The 16,079-nt window shown below is 41.4% G+C and overlaps 1 protein-coding gene across 2 annotated transcripts; it reads left to right on the top strand.

The window, feature by feature from the left end:
* Window positions 1-460: 460 nt before the first annotated feature.
* Window positions 461-15,756, top strand: LOC129813097 (REST corepressor 1-like). 2 transcript variants are annotated; one of them, XM_055865278.1, is made up of 12 exons: window positions 461-1,287; window positions 1,387-1,446; window positions 2,083-2,163; window positions 7,426-7,640; window positions 7,844-7,971; window positions 8,116-8,194; window positions 8,283-8,336; window positions 8,453-8,659; window positions 8,876-8,953; window positions 13,722-13,779; window positions 13,969-14,213; window positions 14,478-15,756. In XM_055865278.1, exons 1-12 carry the CDS (start codon window positions 1,131-1,133, stop codon window positions 14,517-14,519), a joined length of 1,404 nt encoding a protein of 467 aa, XP_055721253.1. In that variant the 5' UTR covers window positions 461-1,130; the 3' UTR covers window positions 14,520-15,756. The 2 variants fall into 2 exon arrangements, with proteins under 2 accessions (XP_055721253.1, XP_055721254.1); XM_055865279.1 differs by having other exon boundaries at window positions 464-1,287; window positions 7,844-7,962.
* Window positions 15,757-16,079: the final 323 nt, after the last annotated feature.

Genomic DNA, 16,079 nt, shown 5'->3' on the forward strand with positions numbered 1-16,079 from the left:
TTGACTTCCCTGGACAGATATTTTTGGAGGGCATAGTTTGCAACTGCATTGCCACATTGCTATGAATACATGCACATAATATTTTAGAGTACCCTTTTCAAGGAGACCAGAATTAGCTTGATTGTGACAATGTGAATGCAAGACATTGCTCCTTTTTAGGGCTTCTGAGGATGGGGACCAGGGGCTCATGACAGATTGAGGTTACTGAGCTAATATAGGTTTAGGTATAATTTGTGCATGGTCCCTGGCATATAAACAAAAACGAAAATAAATGCAGTCCTTTAAAATAAAAAAAGGACTGAAATTCATATGATTTGATTAACTTATTCACTGTTTTCAGTGAGAGTATTTTAAGTAGCCTTGGATTTTTATTAATTCCATAAATTGGCTGTATTTGCAGAACTAATTTAGTTTAGTTGCATAAATTCCCAATTAAATAATTAATTAATTGTAGCCTCTAGTTTCCAGGTAAGTAGAGAATTGGTCCTCATCATTAGCTTGAGGGGTCTTTCTTCAGGGCAATGCTTGAAAAATTCTGAGTTCCATTTGATGCAGTCGTGCGTGCACTTTATCAAGACCCCGTGGAGTGTGAACTAGCAACCGACCTACCTGGCAAGATTCTCGACACCTCTTAGTAACGACTATAATGGACAAAAGTAGCCAGCTAACTAGTCAAAGTCTGTAGAGTATAGTCGACAAATGCTGGTGTTAAAGCCACGTAGCTATGCTAATGTATTTCATAAATCAAGCTTGCTAGTTGCAACCGCAACTTTTATCCAAGTAGTAGCAAGCTAGCTGTGAAGCACCCCTCGCTAACTTGGGTATTTTTTGCTAGCTAGCTTTCTGGGTGGCTGGTTAATATTCAGAGAGCCATACAACAGCTATTTGGTCACCCGTCATATTTTTTGGAGCAAGCTAGCTATCTGAACTAATTTTATAATAACGCAGTCTTTAGCTGGGTAGTTGACCAGTTTAATCAGTTGGTCATCATAGTTTCGTCCAGCTAGCCAGTAGCTTAGCTAGCCAACTCGCTAACGTTACTTTGTTCGCTAGCTAGCAAACTAGCAAGGTGCTGCTGACCTAGCTAGCCGAAATTCAAATAGTTTTGTTGCTGTTTCTCCATTTAAAAAATGCCTGCAATGATGGAAAAGAGTGGTTCAGAAGTGTCTGGGAAAAGAAGGGGTAGGAATGCAGTGAATAATCCAAACAAAAGTTTTTCTACAAATGGAAATAGCAACAATTCATGGGAAGAAGGAAGTTCGGGCTGCTCCAGTGATGATGAGCATGGTAGGTCAACACAACGGTGGTAGCCTCGGTCACACTAAACTACTTCATACAAATGTACACTGATTCTAAATGTTAATCCTGTGTTTATTTAATGTTCAGGTAGTGGTGGTATGAGAGTTGGGACTCAGTATCAAGCCCTTGTGCCAGACTATGATCCAGGTGAGTCATTTTACCGTTCAGACAGTCGTAAAGCTATAACACGTTACCAGACATGATAGCCTCGAACAATTCCTGGTTGTCGATTCCACGAACCTTTACTAACCTATTCCACGAACCTTGACTAAACTGGCTTGTTACTGCTAGTCTTGATTCTTTTGACATTCCAACTCCTGTCTACGGCTACATTTTGTTTAATGTTTGAATGGATTTAACTACACAACTCAATCACTGATGTTAAAATATATCCAATATATTTCAGCATTTTTAGATGCTGAATTAAAACATGTCTGAGATGACATGGCTAAATAAAATGTTTAATTTACACCAGGCCCTAATTGTTGGGCGAACAACCATGATTATTTATTGAGAGAGAGAAATATTGTTTAGATGTGATTGCTACCCATCAAAGAAGGGAGCATTATGAAATTGATTGTGTAGCTGCTTTTACTTTATGATTGTAAGTCCTAACTGCTCATGGTCCATATTTGTTTTAAATTGTCTCCATGAGATAATTGATTGGCTTGTGATGCTGATTTCACCAGTTTATTTTTTTTATTTTTTAAAGATAAAGGCAGAGTAGTTTAAGAGTAATGAAATAACTGTTAATCATTTAATCCCATTATTCCCCTATGTCAGAGATTGCCAAAGTGGCCGAGGAGAGGGACAACTTGGGCATGCGGGTGTGGATCCCCAGCCGGATCCTGGCCGAAGCTAAATGTAAGGAACATTCAAGCCATTTTCTCATTATATACTAAATGTAAAATAGTTGATTTTACAAATCTGAAGTTTATCTGAAGCAAAAGATTAACTTAATGAATTAACTATACAATAATAGCAGAAATTGGTAGATGAGTGTTATTCCAGTCCTTTGTCTCTCTTTCCGTCTCTCTCTCTCTCTGTGTGCCCTTGACTTTTTCCACATTTTGGATTTGACTTTTTCAGCCACACCCATTGCTGACAGGCATTTAAAATTGAGCACACAGCCATGCAATCTCCATAGACAAACACTGGCAGTAGAATGGCCTTACTGAATAGCTCAGTGACTTAACTTGGCACTGTCATAGGATGCCACCTTTCCAACAAGTCAGTTCCTCAAATTTCTGCCCTGCTAGAGATGCCCCGGTCAACTGTAAGTGCTGTTATTAAGTGGAACCTTCTAGGAGTAACAACTGCTCAGCCGCAAAGTGGTAGGCCACACACAGAATGGGACAGCCGAGTGCTATAGTACGTAAAAGAACGTCTGTCCTCGGTTGCCGCACACAAGCTTAAGATCACTTAATGCAATGCCAAGCGTCGGCTGGAGTGGTGTAAAGCTCACCACCATTGGACTCTGGAGCAGTGGAAATGCATTCTCTGGACTGATGAATCGCGCTTCACCAGCTGGCAGTCTGACAGATGCTACCTACCCCAATGCATAGTGCCAACTGTAAAGTTTGGTGGAGGAGGAATAATGGTCTGGGGCTCTATTTCATGGTTAGGACTAGACCCCTTAGTTCCAGTGAAGGGAAATCTTAACGCTACAGCATACAATGACATTCTAGACAATTCTGTGCTTCCAACTTTGTGGCAACAGTTTGGTGGGAAGGTCCTTTCCTGTTTCATCATGACAATGCCCCTGTGCACAAACCGAGGACCATAAAGAAATGGTTTGTTGGGATTGGTGTGGAAGAACTTGACTGAATTGCACAGAGCCCTGACCTTAACCCCATTCTTGGGATGAATTGGAATGCCGACTGCGACCCTGGCCTAATAGCCCGACCTCACTAATGCTCTTGTGGCTGAATGGACGCAAATCCGGCAACAATGTTCCAACATCTAGTGGAAAGCCTTCCCAGAAGAGTAGAGTCTGCGAAGAGGGGACCAACTCCATATTAATGCCCATGATTTTGCAATGAGATTTTTAATGTTCGGATGTACCGATCCTGTGCAGGTGTCACACGTGGTCTGCCACTGTGAGGACGATCAGCTGTCTGTCCTGTCTCCCTGTAGTGCTGTCTTAGGCGTCTCAAAGTATTGACATTAAAAATTATTGCCCTGGCCACATCGGCAGTCCTCATGCCTCCTTGCAGCATGCCTAAGGTACATTCATGCAGATGAACAGGGATCCAGGGAATCTTTCTTTTGGTGTTTTTCTGTCAGTAGATAGGCCTCTTTAGTGTCCTAAATTTGAATAACTGTGACCTTAATTGCCTACCGTCTGTAAGCTGTTAGTGTCCTAATGACAGTTTCACAGGTGCATTTTCATTAATTGTTTATGGTTCATTGAACAAGCATGGGAAACAGTGTACAATGAAGATCTGTGAAGTTATTTGGATTTTTACGAATTATCTTGGGAAAGACAGGGTCCTGAAAAAGTTTCTTTTTTTTGCTGAGTTTATGTATGTATCAGTGCCTTTGGAAAGTATTGACTTTTTCCACATTTTGTTACAGTACGTTAATGCCTTATTCTTAAATGGATTCCTCAGCAGTCTACACACACTACCCCATAATGATAAAGTAAAAACAAGTTTTTAGAAATGTTTGCAGTTATAAAAAACAAATACCTTTTTATTTATATAAGTATACAGACCCTTTTGCTATGAGATTTGAAATTGAGTAGGTGCATCCTGTTTCCATTGATCATCCTTGAGATGTTTCTACAACTTGATTGGAGTCCATCTGATGTAAATTCAATTGTTTGTACATGATTTGGAAAGGCACACACCTGTCTTTATAAGGTCCCACAGTTGACAGTGCATGTCAACGCAAAAAAAAAAAGCCATGAGGTCGAAGGAATTGTCCGTAGCGCACTGAGCCTTGATTGTGTCGAGGGACAGATCTGGGGATGGGTGCCAAAAAATGTCTGCAGCTTTGGTCCCCAAGAACACAGTGCCCTCCATCATTCTTAAATGGAAGAAGTTTGTAAGCTCCAGAGTTTCTCTGTGGAGATGAGAGAACCTTCCAGAAGGACAACCATCTCTGCACCACTCCACCAATCAGACCTTTATGGTAGAGTGGCCAGACTGAATCCACTCCTCAGTAAAAGGCTCATGACAGCCCGTTTGGAGTTTGTCAAAGGGCACCTAAAGTACTCTGACCATGAGAAACGAGGTTGAACTCTTTGGCCTGAATGCCAAGCGTCATGTCTGGAAGAAACCTGGCACCATCCCTACGGTGATGCATGGTGGTGGCAGCATCGTGCTTTGGGGATGTTTTTCAGTGGCAGGGACTGGGAGACTTGTCAGGATCGAGGGAAGGATGCAGAGCAAAGTACAGAGAGATCCTTGATGAAAACCTGCTCCAGAGTGCTCAGGACCTCAGACTAGGGCGAAGGTTCACCTTCCAGCAGGACAACAACCCTAAGCACACAGCCAAGAAAATGCAGGAGTGGCTTCAGGACAACTCTCTGAATGTCCTTGAGTGGCCCATCCACAGCCTGGACTTGATCCCGATCAAACATCTCTGGAAAGACCTGAAAATAGCTGTGCAGCGACTCTCCCTATCCAACCTGACAGAGCTTGAGAGGATCTGCAGAGAAGAATGGGAGAAACTCCCCAAATACAGGTGTGCTAAGCTTGTAGCTTCATACCCAAGAAGACTCGTCAGTAATCGCTGCTTCAACAAAGTACTCAGCAAAAGTTCTGAATACGTATTATAAATGTCATATTTAATTTATTTGATACATTTGCAAACATTTCTAAACCTGTTTTTGCTTTGTCACTATGGGGTATTGTTTGTAGATTGATGGGGGGAGGGGAACACATTTTAATACATTTTAAACTTTCCGAATGCACTGTACATACATTCCCTGTGGGGACGACACTTATTAATGATGCCGGTAACTGATGTGGTAAACAATGCTATCGGATGAGTCCCGGAACATATTCCAGTCTGCTAGCGAAACAGTCCTGTAGCTTAGCATCAGCTTCATTGGACCACTTCTGTATTTAGTTTTTGCTTGTAAGCAGCAATCAGGAGGATAGTTATGGTCAGATTTTCCAAATGGATAGTGAAGGGAGAGCTTTGTGCATGTCTGTGTGTGGAGTAAAGGTGAACTCAAATTTGTTTTGCCTGTAGTTGCACAGGTGGCATGCTGGTAGAACTTAGATAAAACTGATTTCAGTTCTCCTGCGTTAACCAGCTACTAGGAGCGCCACCTGCGTGAGCATTTTCTTGTTTGTGTATGGCCCTATATAGCTTGTTGAGTGCAGTCTTAGTGCCAGCATCGGTTTGTGGTGGTAAAAAGACAGCTAGGAAAAATATAGATAAAAGGTATAGTCTACAGATTATCATAAGGTATTTTAACTAAGGCGAATAGAACCTCAAGACTTCCTTATTATTAGAGGTTGCCCACCAGCTGTTTACAAAGAGACACTCCCTCTCCTGAGCATCCCCAACACTGCCAGTCGGTCCTGCTAGATTAATATTTTCCACATCCTTGTTCAGCCATGACTCTGAGGAAAATAGGTTATTACAGTTTTTTTTAGATCATGTTGATAGGATAGTCTCTGATGGAGCTTGTCCAGTTTATTCTCCAGGGATTGCATGTTTGTCAATAGAACAGAGGGTAGGCGGTTTATCCACTCGCAGACGTAGTCCCTTCAGGTATCCCGTACGTCGGCCTCTATAGCGCCACCACCGCCTCCTTCTCAGAGTGTCCAGGATTTGGGTCTTGTATAATCAATATGTTCTCCACCTCTGACTCATTGAAGTAGAAGTCCTCACCCAAATCGAGGTTAGTGATAGCTGTTCTGATGTCCAGAAGCTCTTTTCAGTCATAGGAAATTATGGTGGAAACATGAAACAATCCCCAAAAAGTTTTTAAATCCAGAGTTAAAAAAATGTGCAAAATAGCACAATTGATCAGGAGCTTTCTAACTCTGCATTGTTGGGAAAGTAAGCATTTCACGGTAAAGTCTACACCTGTTGTATTTCTCACTTGCACCAAACACATTCGATTTTTTAAATTAGATTTTTCATTTTATTTGAGCCTGTAAAACATCTGCTAAAAAAAATACATTTGAATATCCCTTTGAGCTTGGTGAAGTTATTAATTACATATTGGATGGTGTACTGTATCAATACACCCAGTCATTGCAAAGATACAGGCATCCTTCTGAACTGATGCTAGAGAGGAAGGAATACGCTCAGGGATTTTACTATGAGGCCAATGGTGACTTTAAAACACATAGGAGAAAACTGAAGATAGATCAACAACATTGTATATACTCCACAATACTAACCTAATTGAAAGAGTAAAAAGAAGGGTGCCTGTAAATTAAAAAGCATTATCCTGTTTCCAATAACATACAAAATGTTATGTTTGGGGCAAATCCAATACAACACGTTACTGAGTACCACTCTCCATATTTTCAAGCATAGCTGTGGCTGCATCATTTTATGGGTATGCTTGTAACCCCCAAAATAAAAACATCTATAAATAAATGGAACTAAGCACAGGCAAAATTCTAGAGGAAAACCTGCTTCAGTCTGCTTTCCATCAGACACTAGGAAATGCATTAACCTTTTAGCAGGACAGTAACCTGAAACACAAGGCCAAATCTTTAATGGACTTGTTTACCACGAAGACAGTGAATGTTCCTGAATGGCGGAGTAAGATTTTCAAGTAGATTTTAAGTCAAAACTCTATGGCAAGCTTGAATTCAAAAAATAAATAATGTGCTAATGCTGCATATTCCAGGTGTGGAAAGCTTTTAGAAACTTACCCAGAAAGACTCACAGGTATAATCGCTCCTTCCACAAAGTATTGACTCGGTGTGAATACTTATTTAAATTAGATTTCTATATTTCATTTTCAATACATTTGCAATGTTTAAAACAAGTTTTAACTTTGTCATTATGAGGTATTGTGTGTAGGCGGGTGAGAAAATATATATGCATGTCATCCATTTTGAATTCAGGCTGTAACAAAACACTGTGGAATAAGTCAAGGGGTATATACTTTTTGAAGGCACTATATACTATTTTTGTTTTTTACAGTGGATGAATACATTGCAATTACCAAAGAGAAGCATGGGTACAACATGGAGCAGGCACTGGGGATGCTTTTCTGGCACAAGCACAACATTGAGAAGTCCCTGGCAGATTTGCCCAACTTCACACCTTTCCCAGATGAGTGGTCAGTGGAGGACAAGGTCCTGTTTGAACAGGGCTTTAGCTTCCACGGAAAAACTTTCCACCGTATACAGCAGATGGTGAGAGACTTAAAGAAAATGTTTTAATCTGCTTAAAACCAAATACTTCATTATACTTCATTGACTAACATTGTAACACATAGTTGACCATTGCACATGAGACACTAAATGATAATTTGGGGTGCCCATTGTGTGATGTCTCTAAACAAAAAATAATGTAGAAAAATGTGTTTTCCTTGATTGATAAGGTCTTCTTGTTCTAGTTGCCTGACAAGTCCATTGCCAGCTTGGTTAGATTTTACTACTCTTGGAAGAAGACACGGAGCAAAACCAGTGTCATGGATCGCCACGCACGCAAGCAGAAGAGGGAACGAGAAGAGAGGTATGAAAAGTGTGTGCTTTTGTTTAAAATGCATGAACCACATTCTCTCTTCCTTTTAAAAACTTAAATTGGTTAGAATAACATATTGTATCTTGGAAAGTCAGACCAAGAATACATTTTTCTATGTATAAATGTTTTGCTTTATCTTTTTAGTGAGAATGAGGCTGAGGAGACCAATGGTAACACTCCAAGGGATGTAGTGTACGAACCAAATAAGGACGAGAAGAAAGAGGTGGGTCTGTTCAGAGGCTCTTGTAACTTAATACACAAAATATATGCTCTTTTATTGAACCAACTAACATGTAGACTTTTTGTTTCAGCTGGGTGCTGCACCTGAGAAACAGGAGATAAAACCAGTACCAGTGGTACAGAGGGTAGCTTCTAAATATTTTCATTACCATTTGAATAGAAACATACATAATTCATGTTAAATTCTCCCTACTTTTGATACTTCGGCCATGTTAACCCTAATCTATTCCTTTACGCCTAGCCGAATACTAGTATGGCAGAGAAGCTGACCCAAGTGAAGAAAGAACCCCAGGGTCCTCCAGGGAAGAACCAGCATCGTGCTAAAAAGAAGCCTCCTAAAGGAATGCACCTGAGCCAGGGAGACGTAGCTGCTATGTCCACCAGCACCCCTGCTGCAGTCGGTGTGCTGAGGCAAATCGACATGGAGCTGGTTGCCATCAAACGGCAGGTTAGTCTTGACATCAATACATTAATCTTCTCTGTGATAGGATTTTCTTCTCCTCTGATGAGAGTAAGTTTTGCATCAATCATGTCTTGATGTTAATGGGAGATTTGTGTGAAAATTAAGAACAGGACCTAAAGTATCCTCAGTATTCACCCGTGTCTGGATGAGAGATGAGTTAACCTAGAAATGTTTCCTGAATGAGTTTTATCCCTTTTCTAGATCCAGAGCATCAAACAGAATAACAGTGCTCTGAAGGACAAGCTTGACGTGGGAGTGGACCACTTCAGAGTACCTGAGGTAAAGCTATTGCTTACCTAGAGTTCTGACCATCTAATTTGGTCTCTTTCTCCATAGAATGAATGTTACTCTTGTGGCTTGTAACCAGGGGTTGGAACAAAAATGATTTTCCAATCGTTCCATTCTGAAATTCTTTCACTAATCAGTGCGGATAGAGCAGCTTGCTATGGAGCGACTGAAATTTGCGAGTAGGGAAAGAGCGAAAGATGAAGTTGGCTTGATGCCCTGGGCATCTTGTTATGACATACATTATCTGAATTAGATCCATAGAATTATACCTATGGAGGAACGGTTTCTATGAACAAGCTTGAATGTCTTTGAACTTCCGAGATATGGCTTAACGTTGGACCAGAGCTAGCTAACAAGCTTATGAATGCAGAGTGGCACCAGAATTAAAATTAAAAACACGTCTTACCATTTTGTAGTTAATAAACCGTAGTGAACTGAAGAAAAATAAACCCAACATTTTACTGAGTTACAGTTCATGGAAGTCAGTCAGTCAATTGAAATAAATAAATTAGTCCCTAATCTATGGATTTCACATGACTGGGAATAAAATTCAAGAAATTTAGAACCAGGAACAGATATAGCCCTTGGTTCTCTCCTGACCTGACTGCCCTTAACCAACAGAAAAACATCCTATGGCGTTCTGCATTAGCATCGAACAGCCCCCGTGATATGCAACTTTTCAGGGAAGCTAGAAACCAGTATACACAGGCAGTTAGAAAAGCCAAGGCTAGCTTTTTCAAGCAGAAATTTGCTTCCTGCAACACAAACTCAAAAAAGTTCTGGGACACTGTAAAGTCCATGGAGAATAAGAACACCTCCTCCCAGCTTCCAACTGCACTGAAGATAGGAAATACTGTCACCACCGACAAATCCATTATAATTGAGAATTTCAATAAGCATTTTTCTACGGCTGGCCATGCTTTCCACCTGGCTACCCCTACCCCGGTCAACAGCACTGCCCTCCCCTCTGCTACTCGCCCAAGCCTTCCCCATTTCTCTTTCTCCCAAATACAGTCAGCTGATGTTCTGAAAGAGCTGCAAAATCTGGACCCTTACAAATCAGCCGGGCTAGATAATCTGGACCCTTTCTTTCTAAAACTATCTGCTGAAATTGTTGCCACCCCTATTACCAGCCTTTTCAACCTCTCTTTCGTGTCGTCTGAGATTCCCAAAGATTGGAAAGCAGCTGCGGTTATCCCCCTCTTCAAAGGGGGAGACACTCTAGACCCAAACTGCTACAGACCTATATCTATCCTACCCTGCCTTTCTAAGGTCTTCGAAAGCCAAGTCAACAAACAGATTACCGACCATCTCGAATCCCACCATACCTTCTCCGCTATGCAATCTGGTTTCAGAGCTGGTCATGGGTGCACCTCAGCCACGCTCAAGGTCATAAACGATATCTTAACCGCTATCGATAGGAAACAGTACTGTGCAGCCATATTCATTGACCTGGCCAAGGCTTTTGACTCTGTCAATCACCACATCCTCATCGGCAGACTCGACAGCCTTGGTTTCTCTAATGATTGCCTCGCCTGGTTCACCAACTACTTCTCTGATCGAGTTCAGTGTGTCAAATCGGAGGGTCTGTTGTCCGGACCTCTGGCAGTCTCTATGGGGGTGCCACAGGGTTCAATTCTTGGACCGACTCTCTTCTCTGTATACATCAATGATGTCGCTCTTGCTGCTGGTGAGTCTCTGATCCACCTCTACGCAGACGACACTATTCTGTATACTTCTGGCCCTTCTCTTGACACTGTGTTAACAACCCTCCAGGCAAGCTTCAATGCCATACAACTCTCCTTCCGTGGCCTCCAATTGCTCTTAAATACAAGTAAAACTAAATGCATGCTCTTCAACCGATCGCTGCCTGCACCTGCCCGCCTGTCCAGCATCACTACTCTGGACGGCTCTGACTTAGAATATGTGGACAACTACAAATACCTAGGTGTCTGGTTAGACTGTAAACTCTCCTTCCAGACTCACATCAAGCATCTCCAATCCAAAGTTAAATCTAGAATCGGCTTCCTATTCCGCAACAAAGCATCCTTCACTCATGCTGCCAAACATACCCTTGTAAAACTGACCATCCTACCAATCCTCGACTTCGGTGATGTCATTTACAAAATAGCCTCCAAAACCCTACTCAATAAATTGGATGCAGTCTATCACAGTGCCATCCGTTTTGTCACCAAAGCCCCATATACTACCCACCACTGCGACCTGTACGCTCTCGTTGGCTGGCCCTCGCTTCACACTCGTCGCCAAACCCACTGGCTCCAGGTCATCTACAAGACCCTGCTAGGTAAAGTCCCCCCTTATCTCAGCTCGCTGGTCACCTTAGCAACGCCCACCCGTAGCACGCGCTCCAGCAGGTATATCTCTCTGGTCACCCCCAAAACCAATTCTTCCTTTGGCCGCCTCTCCTTCCAGTTCTCTGCTGCCAATGACTGGAACGAACTACAAAAATCTCTGAAACTGGAAACACTTATCTCCCTCACTAGCTTTAAGCACCAGCTGTCAGAGCAGCTCATATATTACTGCACCTGTACATAGCCCATCTATAATTTAGCCCAAACAACTACCTCTTTACCTACTGTATTTATTTATTTTGCTCCTTTGCACCCCATTATTTCTATCTCTACTTTGCACCTTCTTCCACTGCAAACCAACCATTCCAGTGTTATTTTTTTTACTTGCTATATTGTATTTACTTCGCCACCATGGCCTTTTTATATATTTTTTATTTACTTATATATATATTTTGTTTGCCTTCACCTCCCTTATCTCACCTCACTTGCTCATATTGTATATAGACTTATTTTCACTGTATTATTGACTGTATGTTTGTTTTACTCCATGTGTAACTGTGTTGTTGTATGTGTCGAACTGCTTTGCTTTATCTTGGCCAGGTCGCAATTGTAAATGAGAACGTGTTCTCAATTTGCCTACCTGGTTAAATAAAGGTGAAATAAATAAATAAATAAAAAAAGATAAACATCTGTTTGTCACTGATACCTTTAAAAAAAAAAGAGGCTGGGGCATGGATCAGAAAACCAGTCAGTATCTGGTGTGACCTCCATTTGCCTCATGCAGTACAACATATCTCCTTCGCATAGAGTTGATTAGGCTGTTGATTATGGCCTGTGGAATGTTGTCCCACTCTTCAATGGCTGTGCGAAGTTGCTGGATTGTGGCGGAAACTGGAACATACTGTCGTACACGTCGATCCAGAGCATCGCCAACATGCTCAATGGATGACACGTCTGAGTATGCAGGCCATGGAAGAACTGGGACATTTTCAGCTTCCAGGAATTGTGTACAGATTCTTGTGACATGGAGCTGTGCGTTATCATGCTGAAACATGAGGTGATGGCGGTGGCTGAATGGCACGACAATGGGCCTCAGAATCTCTTCCCAGTATCTCTGAGCATTCAAATTGCCATCGATAAAATGCAATTGTGTTTGTCCGTAGATTATGCCTGCCCATACTATAACCCTACCGCCACCACAGGGCACTCTGTTCTCAAAGTTGACATCAGCGAACCGCTCGCCCACACAACGCCATACACGCTGTCTGCCACCTGCCCGGTACAGTTGAAACCGGCATTCATCTGTGAAGAGCACACCTCTCCAGCATGTCTGGCCATCGAAGGTGAGATTTGCCCACTGAAGTCGGCTACGACGCCGAACTGCAGTCAGGTCAAGACCCTGGTGAGGATGAGGAGCACGCAGATGATCTTCCCTGAGATGGTTTCTGACAATTTGTGCAGAAATACTTCAGATGTGCAAACCCACCGTTTCATGAGATATCCGGGTGGCTGGTCTCAGTTTATCCCGCAGGTGAAGAAGCTGGATGTGGAGGTCCTGGGCTGGCGTGGTTACACATGATTGTGAGACCCGTTGAACGTACTGCCAAATTCTCTTAAACAACGTTAAAGGTGGCTTATAGTAGAGAAATTAACATTTTAATTATCTGGCAACAGCTCTGGTGGACATTTCTGCAGTCAGCATGCCAATTGCACACTTCAACTTGAGACATCTGTTGTGTTGTGACAAATCTGCACATTTTAGTGGCCTTTTATTGTCCCCAACACAAGATTCACCTGTGTAATGATCATGCTTTAATCAGCTTCTTGATATGCCATAGCTGTCAGGTGGATGGATTATTTTGGCAAAGGAGAAATGCTCACTAACAGTGATGTAAACAAATTTGTTCACACAATTTGAAAGAAATAAGCTTTTGTGCATATAGAATATTTCTGGGGTCTTTTATTTCAGCTCATGAAACATATTTCCAACACTTTACATGTTGCGTTTTTATATTTTTGTTCAGTATAAATAGTATCCTTAACTAGCATTGAAAAAGTTAATCCATTATTCTATAGTAAAAAACCTCTCCCTAATTTCTGAATACGCTCAAACACACTGGCAAAGATTTTCAGGTGGCATGCAGACACTGAAATACGTTTGAGTGACAGTGAGGACTTTGCGTAGTTGCTTTGTTGCAGATTCTTTGTGGGACTGAAAACAAATGCTCTGAACGTAAAAGAACATTACTAACTGGTTCCCATGCTTTTAAAAAAGCGGTTATGGTCCGGAACAGTATAGATCACTTTCGTTCCCGATTCTGTTCCTAGAAGAAGAAAAAAAATATCTGGTTTTCTGAACTGGTTCCAACTCCTGCTTTTAACTCATTATGACCTGTGGTGTATGTCATGTTTGCGTGCCAGTGGTAACATGACCATTCATGTCTCAGGTGACCCAGAAGTTCAACACTCGCTGGACAACAGAGGAGCAACTGCTTGCTGTACAAGGTAATTGATTTCAATTGCAACAGATGTGTAGAGATTAGAGAAAGGGAGGAGGTAGAAAATGTAACCAACTGAAATGGGGCCCATGTGAAAAGTCATGGTATAAAGAATTCCATCTTAAATTGTTTTGCTGGGGGCACATAATCTATATTTGTATAAAATGTTTCTTCCCTCCATTGTAACATCTTCCAGCCATCAGAAAATATGGGCGGGACTTCCAGGCTATCTCGGACGTGATTGGCAACAAGTCAGTGGTGCAGGTGAAGAACTTCTTTGTTAACTACCGCCGACGCTTCAACCTGGATGAGGTGCTGCAGGAATGGGAGGCTGAGCATGGGATGGAGGGAGCGGCCAAGGGAGGAGAGGAGGAGAAAATGGACACATCTTCTACTGAGGATGGAGCCACCACCCCTGTGGTGCCAGAGGATCAAAAAGAGGTCTGTGACTGACCAATTTGATTGCATTCCATTATGGATTTATTTTTATTTTTTTTAATGTAAAGTGTTTGATTGGCTAAATTCAGTTATCAATCTCAGTATGAAATGAGACAATTTGCACTTTGCCCTACTATTTTAGTGGTCCCCTTTTTTATCTGCACCAGTATTGGAATTCTTTGTACATCCCTCTGAATTACTGTCTTTAATTTCAGCTTGATTTTCCAGATGTATTAATTGCAAATACTCCCCATTGTCCCTTTACAGGAATCATCGCCAGTGGCGGCAAAACAACCTCTGGCATCCTGAGTGGTCGGCCATCTTGGATTATTCTGTTGGCTGACCTCCTCCCTCTGAGTATTTACTTTTGTGCTGAAGAGGCGATGATTAATCTGAATCTGCACAGGTTACATCCTGTCTGTGTGTGCTTCTTCAAGAAGGTCATTCCTGTTACCTTTTCCCCAATTCAAGAATGTTTTGCAGCTGCCCACCATTTAACTCAAGCACCATTCTTCAGCCGGGCTGACAGTCAAAGTAACCAGGATTATCTGACTGCACTTTATCCCATCACTGTTTTTGTCACCTTGGTGAGAAGGAAAACTTCTGTATCAAATTTAACTTGTTTTTGTATCTGGCCTCTTTTACCCTGTCACTCAACATTACAGATGATCCCTGTGATCTAGACCACAATACACGTTTCATTTTATCCTTCTGTAACCCTCTTTACTTTGTAAAGACTGGTTTTGGTTGTTTAGTATTTAATCACAATAGGTCTCATTATGAAATGACCCTGTGGATTACTATCCTGTCATTCTGTGTGATTGACGAAGATGTCTTTGTACACCAGGCAGCCATAAAGAAAAAACGCCCCAATAAATACCATCACAGTGTTGGAGATTAGGTGAGTCAGGCCAGTTGTACCCCCGACACACAGTACGTAGGATTAGAGGATGCCATTTCCACAGGAACATTTCATATTGAGACCCAGTGCAAGTTGATACTACACAACCATTTCTATTTGTCTTCTTCCTCCCTAACCTTTTGTCTGTGACCCTAGTGCATATTTATAAATAATGCATTAGTTGTTGTAATTAATGTAAGGAACATTAAATAGGAGCTGTTAAACATTGCGAGGATGTCCATTTTCAGTTTACTAGTAACCTCAGGACAATCGGGTCAACACAATTATATTATGAGTGATTTTCAGTTGAAAGGACTGTTGAATGAGAAGTTAAGTAGATGAATGAGAGAATTTTTACATTTTAATTTAAACATTTTGAGTTTGAAGTGTGTTATTTGTCAGTTCAAACCCTGTCCCTTTCGCAGCTCCCTGCCTATGCTATTCAACTGTTTTTAATGTACTGATACCATGATTTAGCATACTGTTTTGAAACTTTTTTTTATATATATTTGTGAAGAAATTGTGAATGCCTGAGGTGGGGTTTTAATGTGTGTACATTTTATTGCTGTCATTTACCATTGTGTATTCATTTTGCTCATCAATTAACCATAAATAAATTTGAAGGATTTATAGGGACATTTAAAAGATTTCACTGGATGCTCATTTGTCTTTTCCTGCTATTTGCTTTTAGCCTGGTCCCAGACCTGTTTGTGCTCTTGCCAACTCCATTGCTTATTGTCAGTCACAACATGGCACAAACAGGTTGAAACTCAGGCTAATTTGTTCTGTCTTTCAGCACTGCTTGTCATATTTAGGTCAACTCTGTTAGGAAGGTGTTCCAAATGTTTGGTACACTGTGTATATAAAACCTTGAGTGATGAGCAGTTCAAGGGATGATGCCTTTTCTGAAGAACGATCATGAAGTATTGTTTCAGAACAGATAGCACAACTATAAATGTTTTTACTGA

The sequence above is a fragment of the Salvelinus fontinalis genome, chromosome 16 (genome assembly GCF_029448725.1).
Source record: "Salvelinus fontinalis isolate EN_2023a chromosome 16, ASM2944872v1, whole genome shotgun sequence".
NCBI lineage: Eukaryota > Metazoa > Chordata > Actinopteri > Salmoniformes > Salmonidae > Salvelinus > Salvelinus fontinalis.